At 45.6% G+C, this 13,623-nt stretch overlaps 1 protein-coding gene across 5 annotated transcripts in view; it reads right to left on the bottom strand.

The window, feature by feature from the left end:
- The window catches only part of TOMM40L (translocase of outer mitochondrial membrane 40 like), an 86,322-nt gene that overhangs the window by 60,337 nt on the left and 12,362 nt on the right, over positions 1-13,623 (bottom strand). For all 5 annotated transcript variants that reach the window (XM_068252192.1, XM_068252188.1, XM_068252189.1 and 2 more), the window contains exons 3-6: positions 12,969-13,036; positions 12,159-12,251; positions 6,506-6,607; positions 1,318-1,423 (exon numbers count right to left, since the gene is read on the bottom strand). In XM_068252192.1, coding sequence (XP_068108293.1) covers positions 1,318-1,423; positions 6,506-6,607; positions 12,159-12,251; positions 12,969-13,036 — 369 coding nt within the window. The remainder of the gene's footprint in view (positions 1-1,317; positions 1,424-6,505; positions 6,608-12,158; positions 12,252-12,968; positions 13,037-13,623) is intronic.

Here is a 13,623-nt window from a genome sequence, read left to right as displayed (position 1 = left end):
AGCATGAGAGAAGCCACAACGCCACTCCGAGATACACTACAAGAACCAGGTCGCTGCTGTCCACACATCATATATCAGGAGTGATGTCACCACTATAAAATATTTATTTTCTTTAATACACTGCACATTGCCTGGCTGTCCTGTTGATCCTCTGCCTCTAATACTTTCAGCCATAGACCCCGAACAAGCATGCAGCAGATCAGATGATTCTGACTGAAATCTGACTGGATTATCTGCATGCTTGTTTCAGGTGTGTGATTCAGACACTACTGCTGCCAAAGACATCAGCAGGGCTGCCAGGCAACTTGTATTCTATAAAAGGAAATAAATATGGCAGCCTCCATATCCCTCTCAGTTCAGGAGTACTTTAAATTCTACAGGAGTAACATCACGGCCAGATATAGATACTATAGCAGTGTTGCCAACTCATCCCTTTAATTACTGACACATATGAATTATACAGGTTTTGTGGCTAGGTAGATGCAGTTAAGGCACTGATTATGTGCAAATAGCCCCAGAACCTGTATAACTTAGATGTGTCAGTAATTAAAGGGATGAGTTGGCAACACTGTACTATAGATATTATAGATTTTCTTTTACTGTATTACCGTATATGTTTTACATAAATTACAGTGCATCACTTTCCAGATGCAAGTTCATGTTTTGACATCGCAAGTCCCCAAATACTGTATTTTTACAAGTAGGACATCACCACACAGGTGTATTTTTACAAGGGTGACATCACTGGTCCCTAGATAGAAATTATAATTTGACACGAATGACATCACCGTTCTCTGGATAGGTCATCATCTGAAGCAGTGACATTACAATTTTCCAGGTAAGGTATATTTTACAGAGACATCCCAATCCTCGGAACATTTTACACAGGAATGATATCATCACACTCCAGGTACGCAGGGCCGGTTCTAATAACACTGGGGTCCCAGGACAAAATTAACCAGGGGGCCCCCCAGTAGACACCCCCCAACCAAAAAGCGGCAGTAGGGACCGTTTGTTGCAACCAAATTTCTCCCATGACTCCTATGCCATGGGCTGACACTCCATGGTTCTGCTGAAGACTCTGCAGGGTCCCTGGGGAGCAACAGTTAAGTTGGCGGGGAGACACCTTGGTGGCCCTACAGGCTCTGGGGCAATTGCCCCCTTTGCCTCTATGGTAGCGCCAACCCTGCAGGGACGTGATGTAATTTGAGAGAGTGACATCACAAATCACCAGATTGACGACATGCTACAGGAGTGACATCACAAATCCCCAGATATAGGACAGTTACAGGAGTGACACCACAGATCTCAGCATACCTGATTCATTAATTAAATCGGGATTCCCTAATGTCAGAGTCCCCGTGTAATCGTCCCCTCGATATTCAGCGTCAATCTGCCACGTGAGGAATTTAGAATGATGTGTCTGGAAATCAAAATGCAATACAAAAAGGATTTATTAAAATTCTTTTTTAAGACTCATTACATTTAAAAATAAAAAATGAAATCCTGCCATTTAAAAAAGTGTCTTCCTTTCTGCGACATACATGCATAAAGTACATAGAGGATACATCCGGAGAAAAAAAAAAAAAACACGTTTCGCACACCTGGGGCTTCTCCCCGATTTACATTCTGACATTTATTACATGGTGACATTTTTACTGTGGGCAGGTTATGTAGCTGCTCCTAGCTGTTTTGGCTGTTAGAGACAGCTGTAAACAGCTAATTCCTGTCTGTGAGCCTTGTGGCAGTTTGCCCAGAGTACCGCGGGTTTCAGCACAAAATCAGTCATACAGCGCCCCCTCATGGTCTGTTTGTGAAAAGCATTATATTTCTCATGTAAAAGGGGGTATCAGCTACTGATTGGGATAAAGTTCAATTCTAGGTTGGAGTTTCTCTTTAAGTATTATATGTAGGCCTCAGTTATTTGAACTGAGTTAGTTGAAAGGCTTGATTCGCAGAGTATACCTTTAAGCAGAGTTTCTCGCAGAAGAGATGATGCAGTCAGTTACCTGGAATATGTTCCTGGTGGAAGGTCATAGGCCTAAACTGCCCCAGACCGTTAGTCGACAGAAAGGTAAACATAGCCAATATTTACCAAACATGGCATTCCCTTTAACTGGGTTAGAAAGCAACCGGAATATTAATTAAGTAGGTGTGTGTCATGACACCACCAGGGGTCTGAGCCAATTGCAGGCTTGGGGGGTATGGCTCAGATGATGTCACATTTAACTCTTCCCTGGTCAGTATTAAACCTGCAGCTGGCTTACGGAGGGGCACTTCTCTTTGCTGGCTTTCAACCTTTTACTCTTATTTATGTCTTGTCATCCTATATAACTGTATGCTGTATATAGTAGATAGGCCTCCGGGCTATTTAGTATAGATGTAACAAGATAGACATAAGAGGAAACCTGATAACCATTCACCAGGAATGGAATCAAGAAGCTGTAATGCAACTGACTTCCTACAGAAGAATCTGCTTTGCTGGGATGTAAAGAACTGTACTGTCTTATCTGTTGACAGAATAAACTCCTAAACTCTGAGGATGCCTGAGAAGTTCCATCTCCAATGCTGTTGCTGTGATGAGAGTCGTGTTTGCAGCTCTTGTTAATGAGTTGCTGGTGCCGGAATAAAGGTGTAGTGTTGTTGCCAATAGCAACCAACGTATAGTTTCTAACTCTCTAGTAAGGCCACATCTGGAATATGGAATTCAGTTCTGGGCACCACATTACAAAAAAGATATTGCAGTTTTAGAGCAGGTGCAGAGACGAGCTACAAAATTGATACGTGGGATGGAAGGTCTCGCTTACCAAGAAAGGTTAGATAAACTGGGTTTATTTAGTCTAGAGAAAAGACGCCTTAGAGGAGATCTAATTAACATGTATAAATACATTAGAGGGCAATATAATAGCTTGGCGGATGAGCTTTTTGTCCCTAGGCCTTCTCAAAGGACTAGAGGACATGAGCTGCGCATGGAGGAAAAACGTTTTAGCCATTTATTTAGGAAAGGGTTCTTTACAGTAAGAGTGGTTAAGATGTGGAATGCATTGCCACAGGAAGTCGTTATGGCAAACTCTATACCTGCATTTAAAGGGGGCTTAGATGCTTTCCTTGCGTTGAAAGACATCCATGGCTACAATTACTAGGTTATGCCTAATGATGTTGATCCAGGGATTTTATCTGATTGCCATCTGGAGTCAGGAAGGAATTTTTCCCATTTGGGGCTAATTGGACCATGCCTGGTGGGGTTTTTTTCGCCTTCCTCTGGATCAACAGGGGTATGTGGGGGACGGGCTGGAGTTGTACTTTGTACTGGTTGAACTCGATGGACGTATGTCTTTTTTCAGCCAAAATAACTATGTAACTATGTAACATGTTCAAGCACAGAACGATGGGAGCCTGATCACGGGAAGTGTATGTGCAGAAGATCTTCTGGAGGGGAGAGGCGGGGCCTGGCTTGTAGCGAAACGGCCTGGGACTAAACTTGTAGGGGCTGGAAAAAGCTCCAGGCGAGTGAAGCGGTTTTCTTACCCCAGATGTATTTTTGTAGACTCTTTCCAACTACAAATTTAAACTTGTAGCCAAGTCCCACACTACTGCGCATGCGACGGCCCCGTGGCAAGCCTCCTTGATCGCACTCCCATGGCCAGGAGTGTTCTATGCATGCTCACTCACTAAGACACATAGCTGTGCATGCGCAGAATGCTCCTGGACAAGGGAGCACGATCAAGGAGGTGCGCAGCTGGATCAACATATGCACAGTAGCATGCGACTAAATTCATGCACTGTACCGGGACAAACAATGGATCTAGGAATAGGACCGGGAGGACAGCGAGGGCTCTACAAGACCACAGAGTTTGGCAGAAGCCCCAGGTAGGTAACAGAACACTATTTATGTTTGCCCGGAGTAACCCCTAAGTTATACACACGCATACTTGGTGTCGCCTGTAACGTGCGCGGTATGTTCATTAGCGACACTGTGGGGGAACAATCGTTAAGGTGGTCACCGATAGCCCAATTTTTTTATATTTCCTTATATTCAAGCATTCCGGTTGTCTTTTTCTGGTTCGTTAAAACATTTTAAAGATCTGACCACTGTGTGTGATTAGGAGATAAACTCCCCCCCCCCCCCCCCCCAAAAAAAAGACAAAAGTCAATGTACAAGCATTATTAACATATTACAGACTATTTCACTTTCAGAAAAATTCATTTGAATTTTCCATTCCAGATAGTTAATCAAAATTCTTAGACAAAGAAGAAAAGATTTCTTTATATTTGTTCATTTTAATTGAAAAAAAAAATAAATAAATAAAAAAAAAACAGGAACATTGAATGTTTTCCATACACTTATAGATATACAGCAGATTCGACCATCAGATAGATTTCTGGCAGATGCCTGTCAAGTCGAATCGGACAGGAATCTATCGGATGTGTGCCACACACTAGCAACAGATTTCCAATAGATTTCAGAATGAAATCTATTGGAAATCGATCTAATTGCATTATTGGACCATTAGATCCAATCTCTACGGGCCATCGATCTGCTTCCAGCAGCAGATCGACCTAGATTTTCCATCCAGTCAGATGGATCAAATCAATCAAAATCGGTCGCAAATTGATCGATCGGCTGATTAGATAGAATCGATTTCCGATCGATCAATGGCTGAAATTGACCAGTGTATGGGCTCCTTAATACTTACCAGGGCTGTGGATTTGAAACAAAAATCATCTGGCTCCTCAGTTCAGGAAACCCCCGACTGACTCGAGGGACCCAAAATTACTCCGACTCGACTCCACAGCCCTGTGGATGGATCCCATGCAAATATGGGCAGTATGTGATTTTTACGGACCGCCCGGCAGAATCAGCTCGCCGCGCCCATTTCGCCTTTTACTCACCTTCTGCCGACAATTTGGATCCTTTGCCTACTGAGCGGTGGGGCCAGCTGTGGTCAAGGCCCGAATGGACAGCAGCAGGTGAAGCAGGTGGTAATGAGAGCGGAACTGAATGCACGGCGTGAACGGCGCGCGGGGACGTGTCACAGAACCTGCGCGGATAGGCTTCTGACAGGCGGGCTAGGAGAGAGAACAATGTACCCAGCCGCCGGTACAGGTGCCAGATTCTCAGCTGTAGTGCCTTTCATTTATACTGCACCACTAATAGCGATGGCCAATAGCATGATAATACCATATATACTCGAATACAAGTGGACCTCATGTATAAGTCGGCTCCAATATTTGACCCTCTTAAAGAGACACTGAAGCGAAAAAAAATATATGATATAATGAATTGGTTGTGTACTATGAATAATTACTAGAAGATTAGCAGCAAAGAAAATATTCTCATATTTTTATTTTCAGGTATATAGTGTTTTTTCTAACATTGCATCATTCTATAATATGTGCAGATTACACAACACTCAGCATTCAAAATGAGTCTTTCAGAGCAGTCTGTGAACTAATCACCTCTCCTTTGGCAGAGAAAAAGTAATGAGTTCAATAACAGTTGAGATAATAAAAGTCAGATAACAGCCCTCTCCACGACTAAGTTAGTCAGAGAGCTTAATAGCTTTTTTGCATAGAGATAACAACTGGAGTTTCTCAACTCTTCCTGTACTGGAAACAATTAGACTGATGTATCTGATCTTAATGTTTTTTTTCTTAGCTGTACTACACATACAAATCATAATATCATCATTTATTTTTTTCGCTTCAGTGTCTCTTTAAGCTGGAATTTTTTCTTAACTCAAATATAAGTCTACCCAGCAAAGTTAATGGCTGCACTTGGGGCTCAGGAGGGGTTAATGACTGCACTGCATGCAGTATTACAGCCATTAACCCCTCCTGTCCCTTAAGTGCAGCCAATACCTCCTCCAAGCCCCCAAGTGCAGCAATTATTCACTCCCTTTTATGCAGCTCAGTATTTCTCCCTGCCCCTCTCCTTGTTAAGTTATTGTGGGCGGGACTTTCACACCTGTGCTTTCTTGGCATTTCCTTTATCAAGAAATTATCACTTACCACTGGGTACATTACCTGAAATGGGAATGTCACTAAATAGCACACACATTACTCAGTGTGTTCATTGCTGCCTGTGACTTGTGTATAAGTCGACCCCTATACTTTAGTGAATCAGACTTTAAATAAATTTCTAGACTTATAGTTGAGTATATACAGTAAAGCATTGCAGAAGAAAGCAGCAGTGGGGAGAGGCAACAATGAACACTATCTGATCCGGCCACCCTCCTGGATCAGGTAGTATGCTTTTTAATCTTATGTCTGGCTCGAGTTCTCTTTAGCTGCCACCTGAAGCAATCACTAATAATCATTTCGGCTGTGTATGTGGCTTTAGTGAAAGACCTTCGCACGTCTCATGTCGGTAATAAAAAGATTCAGCTGCTGAACATTTTCCCTTTTTCCTGAGGAACGTCAGTGCAGAAGCAGCATCATGAATAATGCAGGAGAATCTGCTGCAGCTCCACAAGCCCCCCTGAGACCCCGCCCCCATCATTACCTGGAAGACGGCCTTGGAGCGGATGCGATCTGCCAGCAGGCAATGTGCCTGAGCATTGAGGCTGCCATAGTTATCCAGATCCCCAGTCAGCAGGGGGAACGCCTGGGAGGGTGCAAGAGAGAAGAGTCAGACATTAACGATAGCTGCACTTTAACTTAGGTCACTGCAAATGCAACTTGTTATTAACAATAACAATAATGTTTCTATAGCAATTTTCTCCCGTAGGACTCAAAGCGCTTAGGCTCTCTCAGATTCAGTAAATGTCAGTAGCATGAAGTATTAACTCCTTGTCAACCGCTCCACGCCAATTGGCATGAACACGGCGGCAGCCCCAGGACCGCTCAACGCCAACTGGCATGAAGTCCTAGGGGCGGAAATTGCAGGAGATTGCGCACCCGCCGATGCGCTCATCCCCGCTTGAATGACGGAACGCAGGTTCGTCATCAGTCTCCCAGTGGCGATCGCCGCTAGAGGACTGTTAGACAGCGGTTTCGCCGTCTATTTACATTGTGCAGAGATGCGATCTACGGCAGCGCTGTACTGGGGGACAGCTGTGTCACTCGGCGGTCCCCTCTGGAGGCCCAAGAGCGGCTCTCATGGGCGGAGGTCTATGAGAGCTGATTGCAGGGATTGGCTTCTGGGGGGAGGGAGGGTCTAAAGTATAATAAATAAAACAAAAAAAGCCAAATTATTCAAAAAACTAATAAAAAAATAAACAAACATCCCAGCAGGGATCAAAGCCCACCAACAGAAAGCTATGCTGGTGGGCAGAAAAGGGGGAGGGGAGAATCACTTGTTAGATGAGTTGTACGGCCCTGCAGCGAGCCCTTAAAGCTGCAGTGGCCCAATTTGTAAAAAAAAATAAAAAATAAAATAAAAGCCTGTGGTCCTTAATAACACAACAAAAAAATATATTTCTGCAAATGCCAAACTGAACAGGTGGGTTTTCAGTCTGGATTTAAACACGTCCAGGGATGGGGCTGTCCTGATTTGTTGAGGTAAGGCGTTCCAAAACGTAGGGGCAGCATGACAGATGGCTCTGGGACCAAAAGTTTCCAAGTGGACTCTGGGTATGACTAGATTATTAGAACCTGTTGATCTGAGAATGCGGGGATTGCTACGCAGCTTTCTTTCATGTATCCAGTGCCCAGATTATTCAGGGATTTAAATGTCAGTAGGCCGATCTTGAATAGGACCCTCCATTCTATAGGTAGCCAGTGAAGGGAGTGCAGGACTGGCGTTATGTGGCAGTGACGGGGTTGGTTGGTTACCAGTCCAGCAGCAGTATTCTGTATCAGCTGTGGGCGGTACAAGTGCTTTTTTGGAAGGCCGGTGTAGAGAGCATGACTATAGTAAAGGGAACCTGTAGTAAGATATGGAGGCTGCCATATTTATTTCCTTGAAAACAATGCAAGTTACCTGGCAGTCCTGCTGTTATTCTGGCAAAAGTAGTCAAAACCCTGGAACAAGCATATGGCTATTCCAGTAAAACCTGAGTCAGAGTATCTGATATGCTGCATGCTTGCTCGGGGGTCTATGGCTAAACTTAATAGAGACACAGGATCAGGAGGACTGCCTGGAAACTGCTATTAAAAAGGACATAAATTTGGCAGCCTCCATATCCCTTTCACATTACACACATAGCGATGAGATCGCAACGCAACAATGGTGAAAAGCCGCATAGCCAAGTAGATGTACGGTGCAACCAGACAGTGAAACATACAGTACAATGAAAGCAGAGTAGGATCATCCACAAGGAAACCTAGGCAGCTGCCTAGGGCCCAGTGGGTGTCGGGGGCCCAACTATTACTTTCCCTGACCCTTCTCCCATTTTAGATCACAAAAAGGACCATAAGGAGGAGTGAAGGCTACTACAGGGGTTGGACAAAATAATGGAAACACCTAACATTTTGGCATCATAATCTTTGAACATGTGTAAAGCAATCAAAACTTGACAGATGTAAAAATTTATTGTTTTTGTTATTTGAAATGTTTAATGAAAAATTGTTTTTTTTTACAGATATTTAAACAAAAGTTGGTTACAATTTATAAAAATGGCAGATCTCTCAGACTTTCAAAGAGGCCAAATTGTTGGTGCTCGTATGGCAGGCGCTACTGTAACAGACACTGCCCAAATGCTTGGCATTTCAAGAGGTACTGTCTCAAAAGTAGTGACTACCTTTGAAGGAGAAGGAAAAACAACCTCAGCAAAGCACAGTTGTGTCTGAATGTCAAAATAACCGTCGGACTCTAAACCGAATTGTTAGAAAAGCTCGCAAGACCGTGGCTCCTAAAATCACTGCAGAGCTTAAAGAAAACCTGAACTGAAAATTAAAAGTCAAAATAAGCATACACAAGTCATACTTACCTCCTGTGTAATCTACTCCTCAATCTGTTTTTCCTCTCCTGCATCCTGTTTGTCCACTGTGATCAATGGAATTCTCCGTCCTCCATTATGAAAATGGCCATTACCCCATAACAGCTTTCTGGTCAGCACACAGTTAAACTGTAACATCGTCCACTTGAGCCATAGGGAAACATGGACACATCAGTTCTCCTCTCAGCTGTAACTGACAGCAACTGATATATAACTGACAGCAACTGATATATTTCAGTTCTGACAAAATGTTGTCAGAACTGGAAGGGATCATTGTCAGCAGAAAATGGTGAGTTTCTGAGAGGAACTGATGGCAAGGTAACTATGTAATGTTCATTTGAAGTTACCTCGTGTTTATTTTAAATAATTTTACTCAGTACAGGTTCTCTTTAATGAACAACTACAGAACCCAGTTTCCACAAAAACTGTTTGTCGGGAGCTGCACAAATCTGGATTCCATGGAAGAACTGCAATTAGAAAACCTCTGCTCTCAAAGACAAATGTTTCAAAGCGTTTAGAGTGGTGTAGAAACCACCAGAATTAGTCCCTTAACCTCCCTGGCGTTCTATTAAAATCGCCAGGGAGGCTGCGGGAGGGTTTTTTTAAATTAAAAAAAAAAAAACTATTTCATGCAGCCAACTGAAAGTTGGCTGCATGAAAGCCCACTAGAGGGCGCTCCGGATCCGCACTTTCGATCGCCTCCGGCGATCAAAAGTAACAAGGAAGGCCGCAATGAGCGGCCTTCCTTGTTTCGCTTTCCTCGTCGCCATGGCGACGAGCGGAGTGACGTCATGGACGTCAGCCGACGTCCTGACGTCTGCCGCCTCCGATCCAGCCCTTAGCGCTGGCCGGAACTGTTTGTTCCGGCTGCGCTGGGCTCGGGCGGCTGGGGGGACCCACTTTCGCCGCTGCACGCGGCAGATCGCCGCGCTGCAGCGGCGATCAGGTAGCACACGCGGCTGGCAAAGTGCCGGCTGCGTGTGCTGCTTTTTATTTGATAGAAATCGGCCCAGCGGGGCCTGAGAAATCCTCCTGCGCAGGTTACCCCGAGCTGAGCTCGGGATAACCGGCAAGGGGGTTAAAGGGACTCCGAGCTCACAATAAAAAAGAAAGTTGAACTCACCTGGGGCTTTCTCCAGCCCAGTGCTGGTCGGGAGGTCCCACGACGGCGTCCTGGCTCCTCTCCAACACCCCGATCCGGAATGGCTGACAGGCCGCAGCCCGGGCGACACTCTCCCGAGTGTCGGGCTGCTCCTTCCGCGTATGACGCGGATGACGTCACACGCCGGCCGCCTCGCGTCATCACGGCGGCCGGCGTGAAAGTACTGCGCATGCGCACTTTAATCGCGCATGCGCAGTACTTTCACGCCGGCCGCCGTGATGACGCGAGGCGGCCGGCGTGTGACGTCATCCGCGTCATACGCGGAAGGAGCAGCCCGACACTCGGGAGAGTGTCGCCCGGGCTGCGGCCTGACAGCCATTCCGGATCGGGGTGTTGGAGAGGAGCCAGGACGCCGTCGTGGGACCTCCCGACCAGCACTGGGCTGGAGAAAGCCCCAGGTGAGTTCAACTTTCTTTTTTATTGTGAGCTCGGAGTCCCTTTAAGCAGTGATAAAATGATTTTCTCTGACGAATCATCGTTTACCTTATTTCCGACCTCCGGCCGAGTGTACGTTTGGAGACAGCCAAAAGTAGTATTTCATCCAGACTGCCTTCTCCCAACCGTAAAACATGGCGGCAGTTCTGTGATGATCTGGGGTGCTATTTTTTGGAAAACCGCTGGGCCAATGATTTCCCTTCATGGAAAAATTAACAGCCCAGACTATTTAGGAATTTTGGGTGACCAAGTTCATCCTATGGTTCAAGAATTGGTTTCAGAGGGGATTGCCATCTTCCAAGATGATAATGCCCCAATCCATACAGCTAGAATTGTTAAAGAATGGCACAAGGAACATTCTAATGAAGTTGAGCATCTCATCTGGCCGCCACAATCCCCAGACCTCAACATTATTGAGCATTTATGGTCGTTATTAGAGATTCAAGTAAGAAGTCGATTTCCGTCGCCATCGTCTCTAAAAGAACTGGAGGGTGTTTTAACTGAAGAATGGGATAACATTCCTATGTAAACAATTCACAATTTGTATGAATCAATACCTCAGAGAATTGAGGCTTTAATTGCCACAAAAGGTGGACCTACACCATATTAAAATATATTTTGTTGATTTTCACTGTGTTTCCATTATTTTCTCCAACCCCTGTAGGTCCCTATAATTCCCATTTATTTATTTTTTACTTAGTCTGGGTGACTTTACCAACTATGCAGTACCAGCAGCATTGTGGGAAGTTTTTTTGTTAGCTGCAGTAACAGGCTTATCTCAGCAAGCAAATGACAGAAACCTTCCTATTTTGGATGAGATAAGGACGCTATGAACAAAAGGAAATTGAATATCCCCTTCCCCCATTTTTTTTTTTTAACAAGCCTGTTGTCCAGGTGATGTTTGCTGTGGGAGGGGACAGTAAGCTGTGGCAGTAGGGATGAAAGATTAAAGGTAGCCATACACTGGTCGATTTGCCATCAGATTCGACCAACAGATAGATCCCTCTCTGATCGAATCTGATCAGAGAGGGATCGTATGGCTACCTTTACTGCAAACAGATTGTGAACCGATTTCAGCCTGAAACCGTTCACAATCTGTTGTGGTGGTGCTGCTGCCCAGTCACCGCTGCTCCGTCTCCGCTCTGGTCTCCAGGTCCGGCATGCTTAGAGCGCCCTCTACTGTTTAAACTTCCTGCCGAGCAGGAAGTGAAGCATGCCGGACCCGGAGACCAGACCAGCGCGGAGACGGAGCAGCGGTGATCGGGGGCAGTCGTGCCGGCGGAGCAGGTAATGTATGCGGGCTCTATTGCGTCGGTCGTCAGGTACTCGAACGCCGCTATCGACGCGCTCCCTACCCGCGGGTGATCGACGGTAATTTTCTGCACGGAGCGGACGAAATGTATCGAAATTCGGCGTGTTGCGGGAACGATGTGACAGCAGATTCAATCCCAGTGATCGAATCTGCTGTCGATCTGGCGGGAATCGGCCTAGTGTATGGCCAGCTTAACACTAAGCTTTGTAAAAAGGAAAAAAAAAAAAAAAAGGGCACAAATGATGTCACTTTTGGCATCACAGAGAATCAGTAGAAATATTCTTTGCTTTTTTTCAATATCACATTTCTCTAAAAATCTGGCAGTGATCACTAAAACCAACAATACTGCTTGTTAATAGCCCCATACCTCATCGGAGCCCGGCTGTTCATCGCCCATGTACTTGGCATTAAAATGGTATCCGGACTGTCCAAGTGTGCTCATGTGAATATGATGGCTGACCTAAACAGTGCAAAAAGATTACTTTAAGATTAGGATCGAAAAGGCCAGAGAATGAAAAAACAAACAAACAATAATATTTCTGTGTTTGATAGCGACTAGGAGACATCTTTGGTCTCATCTCTAGGGATTCGGGGATGAGATGTAGTATATACCTGGTGCACCCATGGTGAAAGGGAATCTTGCAGATGATGCCCCCTTTGTACCTCATGCCCCCTTGTTCCTCTTGTGACTCCCTGTGTCCTCCTGTCCCCCTTGTTTCCTCCTCTGTCCCCTTTGTGTCCCCCGTGTCCTCAGTCTGTCCCCCTCTATCCTCCTCTGCATGGGCACAGAACAGGGAGTCCCCGATACTGCGGCGGGTTGGAGGTTCGTATTGGCAGGCGTTGACAAGTCAGGAACTCCCTGCATTTGGACTATAAGGCGCAGTAACTTTTTTCCCCTACTTTTGGGGGAGAAAAATTGAGTCTTATAGTCCAAAAAAATACAGTATACAGAGTTCCCAGGTCTGCACGCCTCCTGCAGTGATGCTGCCCCCATTACTGGGGCTCACCCTCTGATTATATTACATATTTTATATCATGGTTGTAAAATGAAGAAAAGATCCAGCGCACGAAGGCAACGATGCCCAATCCCCCGGGGAGGGTGTGACCAGCGGCAGTACTGTGTTGATAAATCCAACTGTTGATTGGGCAAAATCTAAAGACCACCTCAAGGACGTACCTGAAAATGGCTACTGAGATACTTGTTAATAATGACCTTCACTCCTTCCATCTGCTGTGGGAACACTTCTGCAAAAAGACAGAAAATATCGGGTCAGCCTCACTTTCATTTCCAAGTAAAATTTGCCTTCTTAAAAGGAGTTATCAGCTAAAATATGAAAAATGAGCTTTACTCACCTGGGGCTTTCTCCAGCCCCTAGCAGCCGACTGTCCCACGTCGACCGATCCACTCTCCGCCGCCGTCCCGGTCTCCGTACTCTGTGCGGAAGCCAACCCCGAGGTCACCCGCACTGCGCATGCGCAAACCGCCGCCGTCAATCAAGCCCACGCTCTACGCAGATTACTGCGCGGGTGCAGAACTACTGCTCCTGCGCAGTAAGCCGTGTACAACGTGGGCTTGATTGACAGCGGCGGTTCGCACATGTGCAGTGCGGACGACCTCGGGGTCGGCTTCCGCACAGAGTACGGAGACCGGGACGGTGGCGGGGAGCAGAGCGGTCGGCGTTGGACAGTCGGCTGCTAGGGGCTGGAGAAAGCCCCAGGTGAGTAAATCTCCTTTTTCATATTTTAGCTGACAACTCCTTTAAAAACAGAAGGTATTTGCAATAATTCAGCTGTAAATTAACAACTGTGGCTTCCCATGATGCATCACCCCT

Source organism: Hyperolius riggenbachi, chromosome 9, assembly GCF_040937935.1.
Source record: "Hyperolius riggenbachi isolate aHypRig1 chromosome 9, aHypRig1.pri, whole genome shotgun sequence".
Taxonomy (NCBI): Eukaryota; Metazoa; Chordata; class Amphibia; order Anura; family Hyperoliidae; genus Hyperolius; species Hyperolius riggenbachi.
Note: the sequence above shows the minus strand (reverse complement) of the source record. Positions and strands in the feature narration are given on the sequence as shown.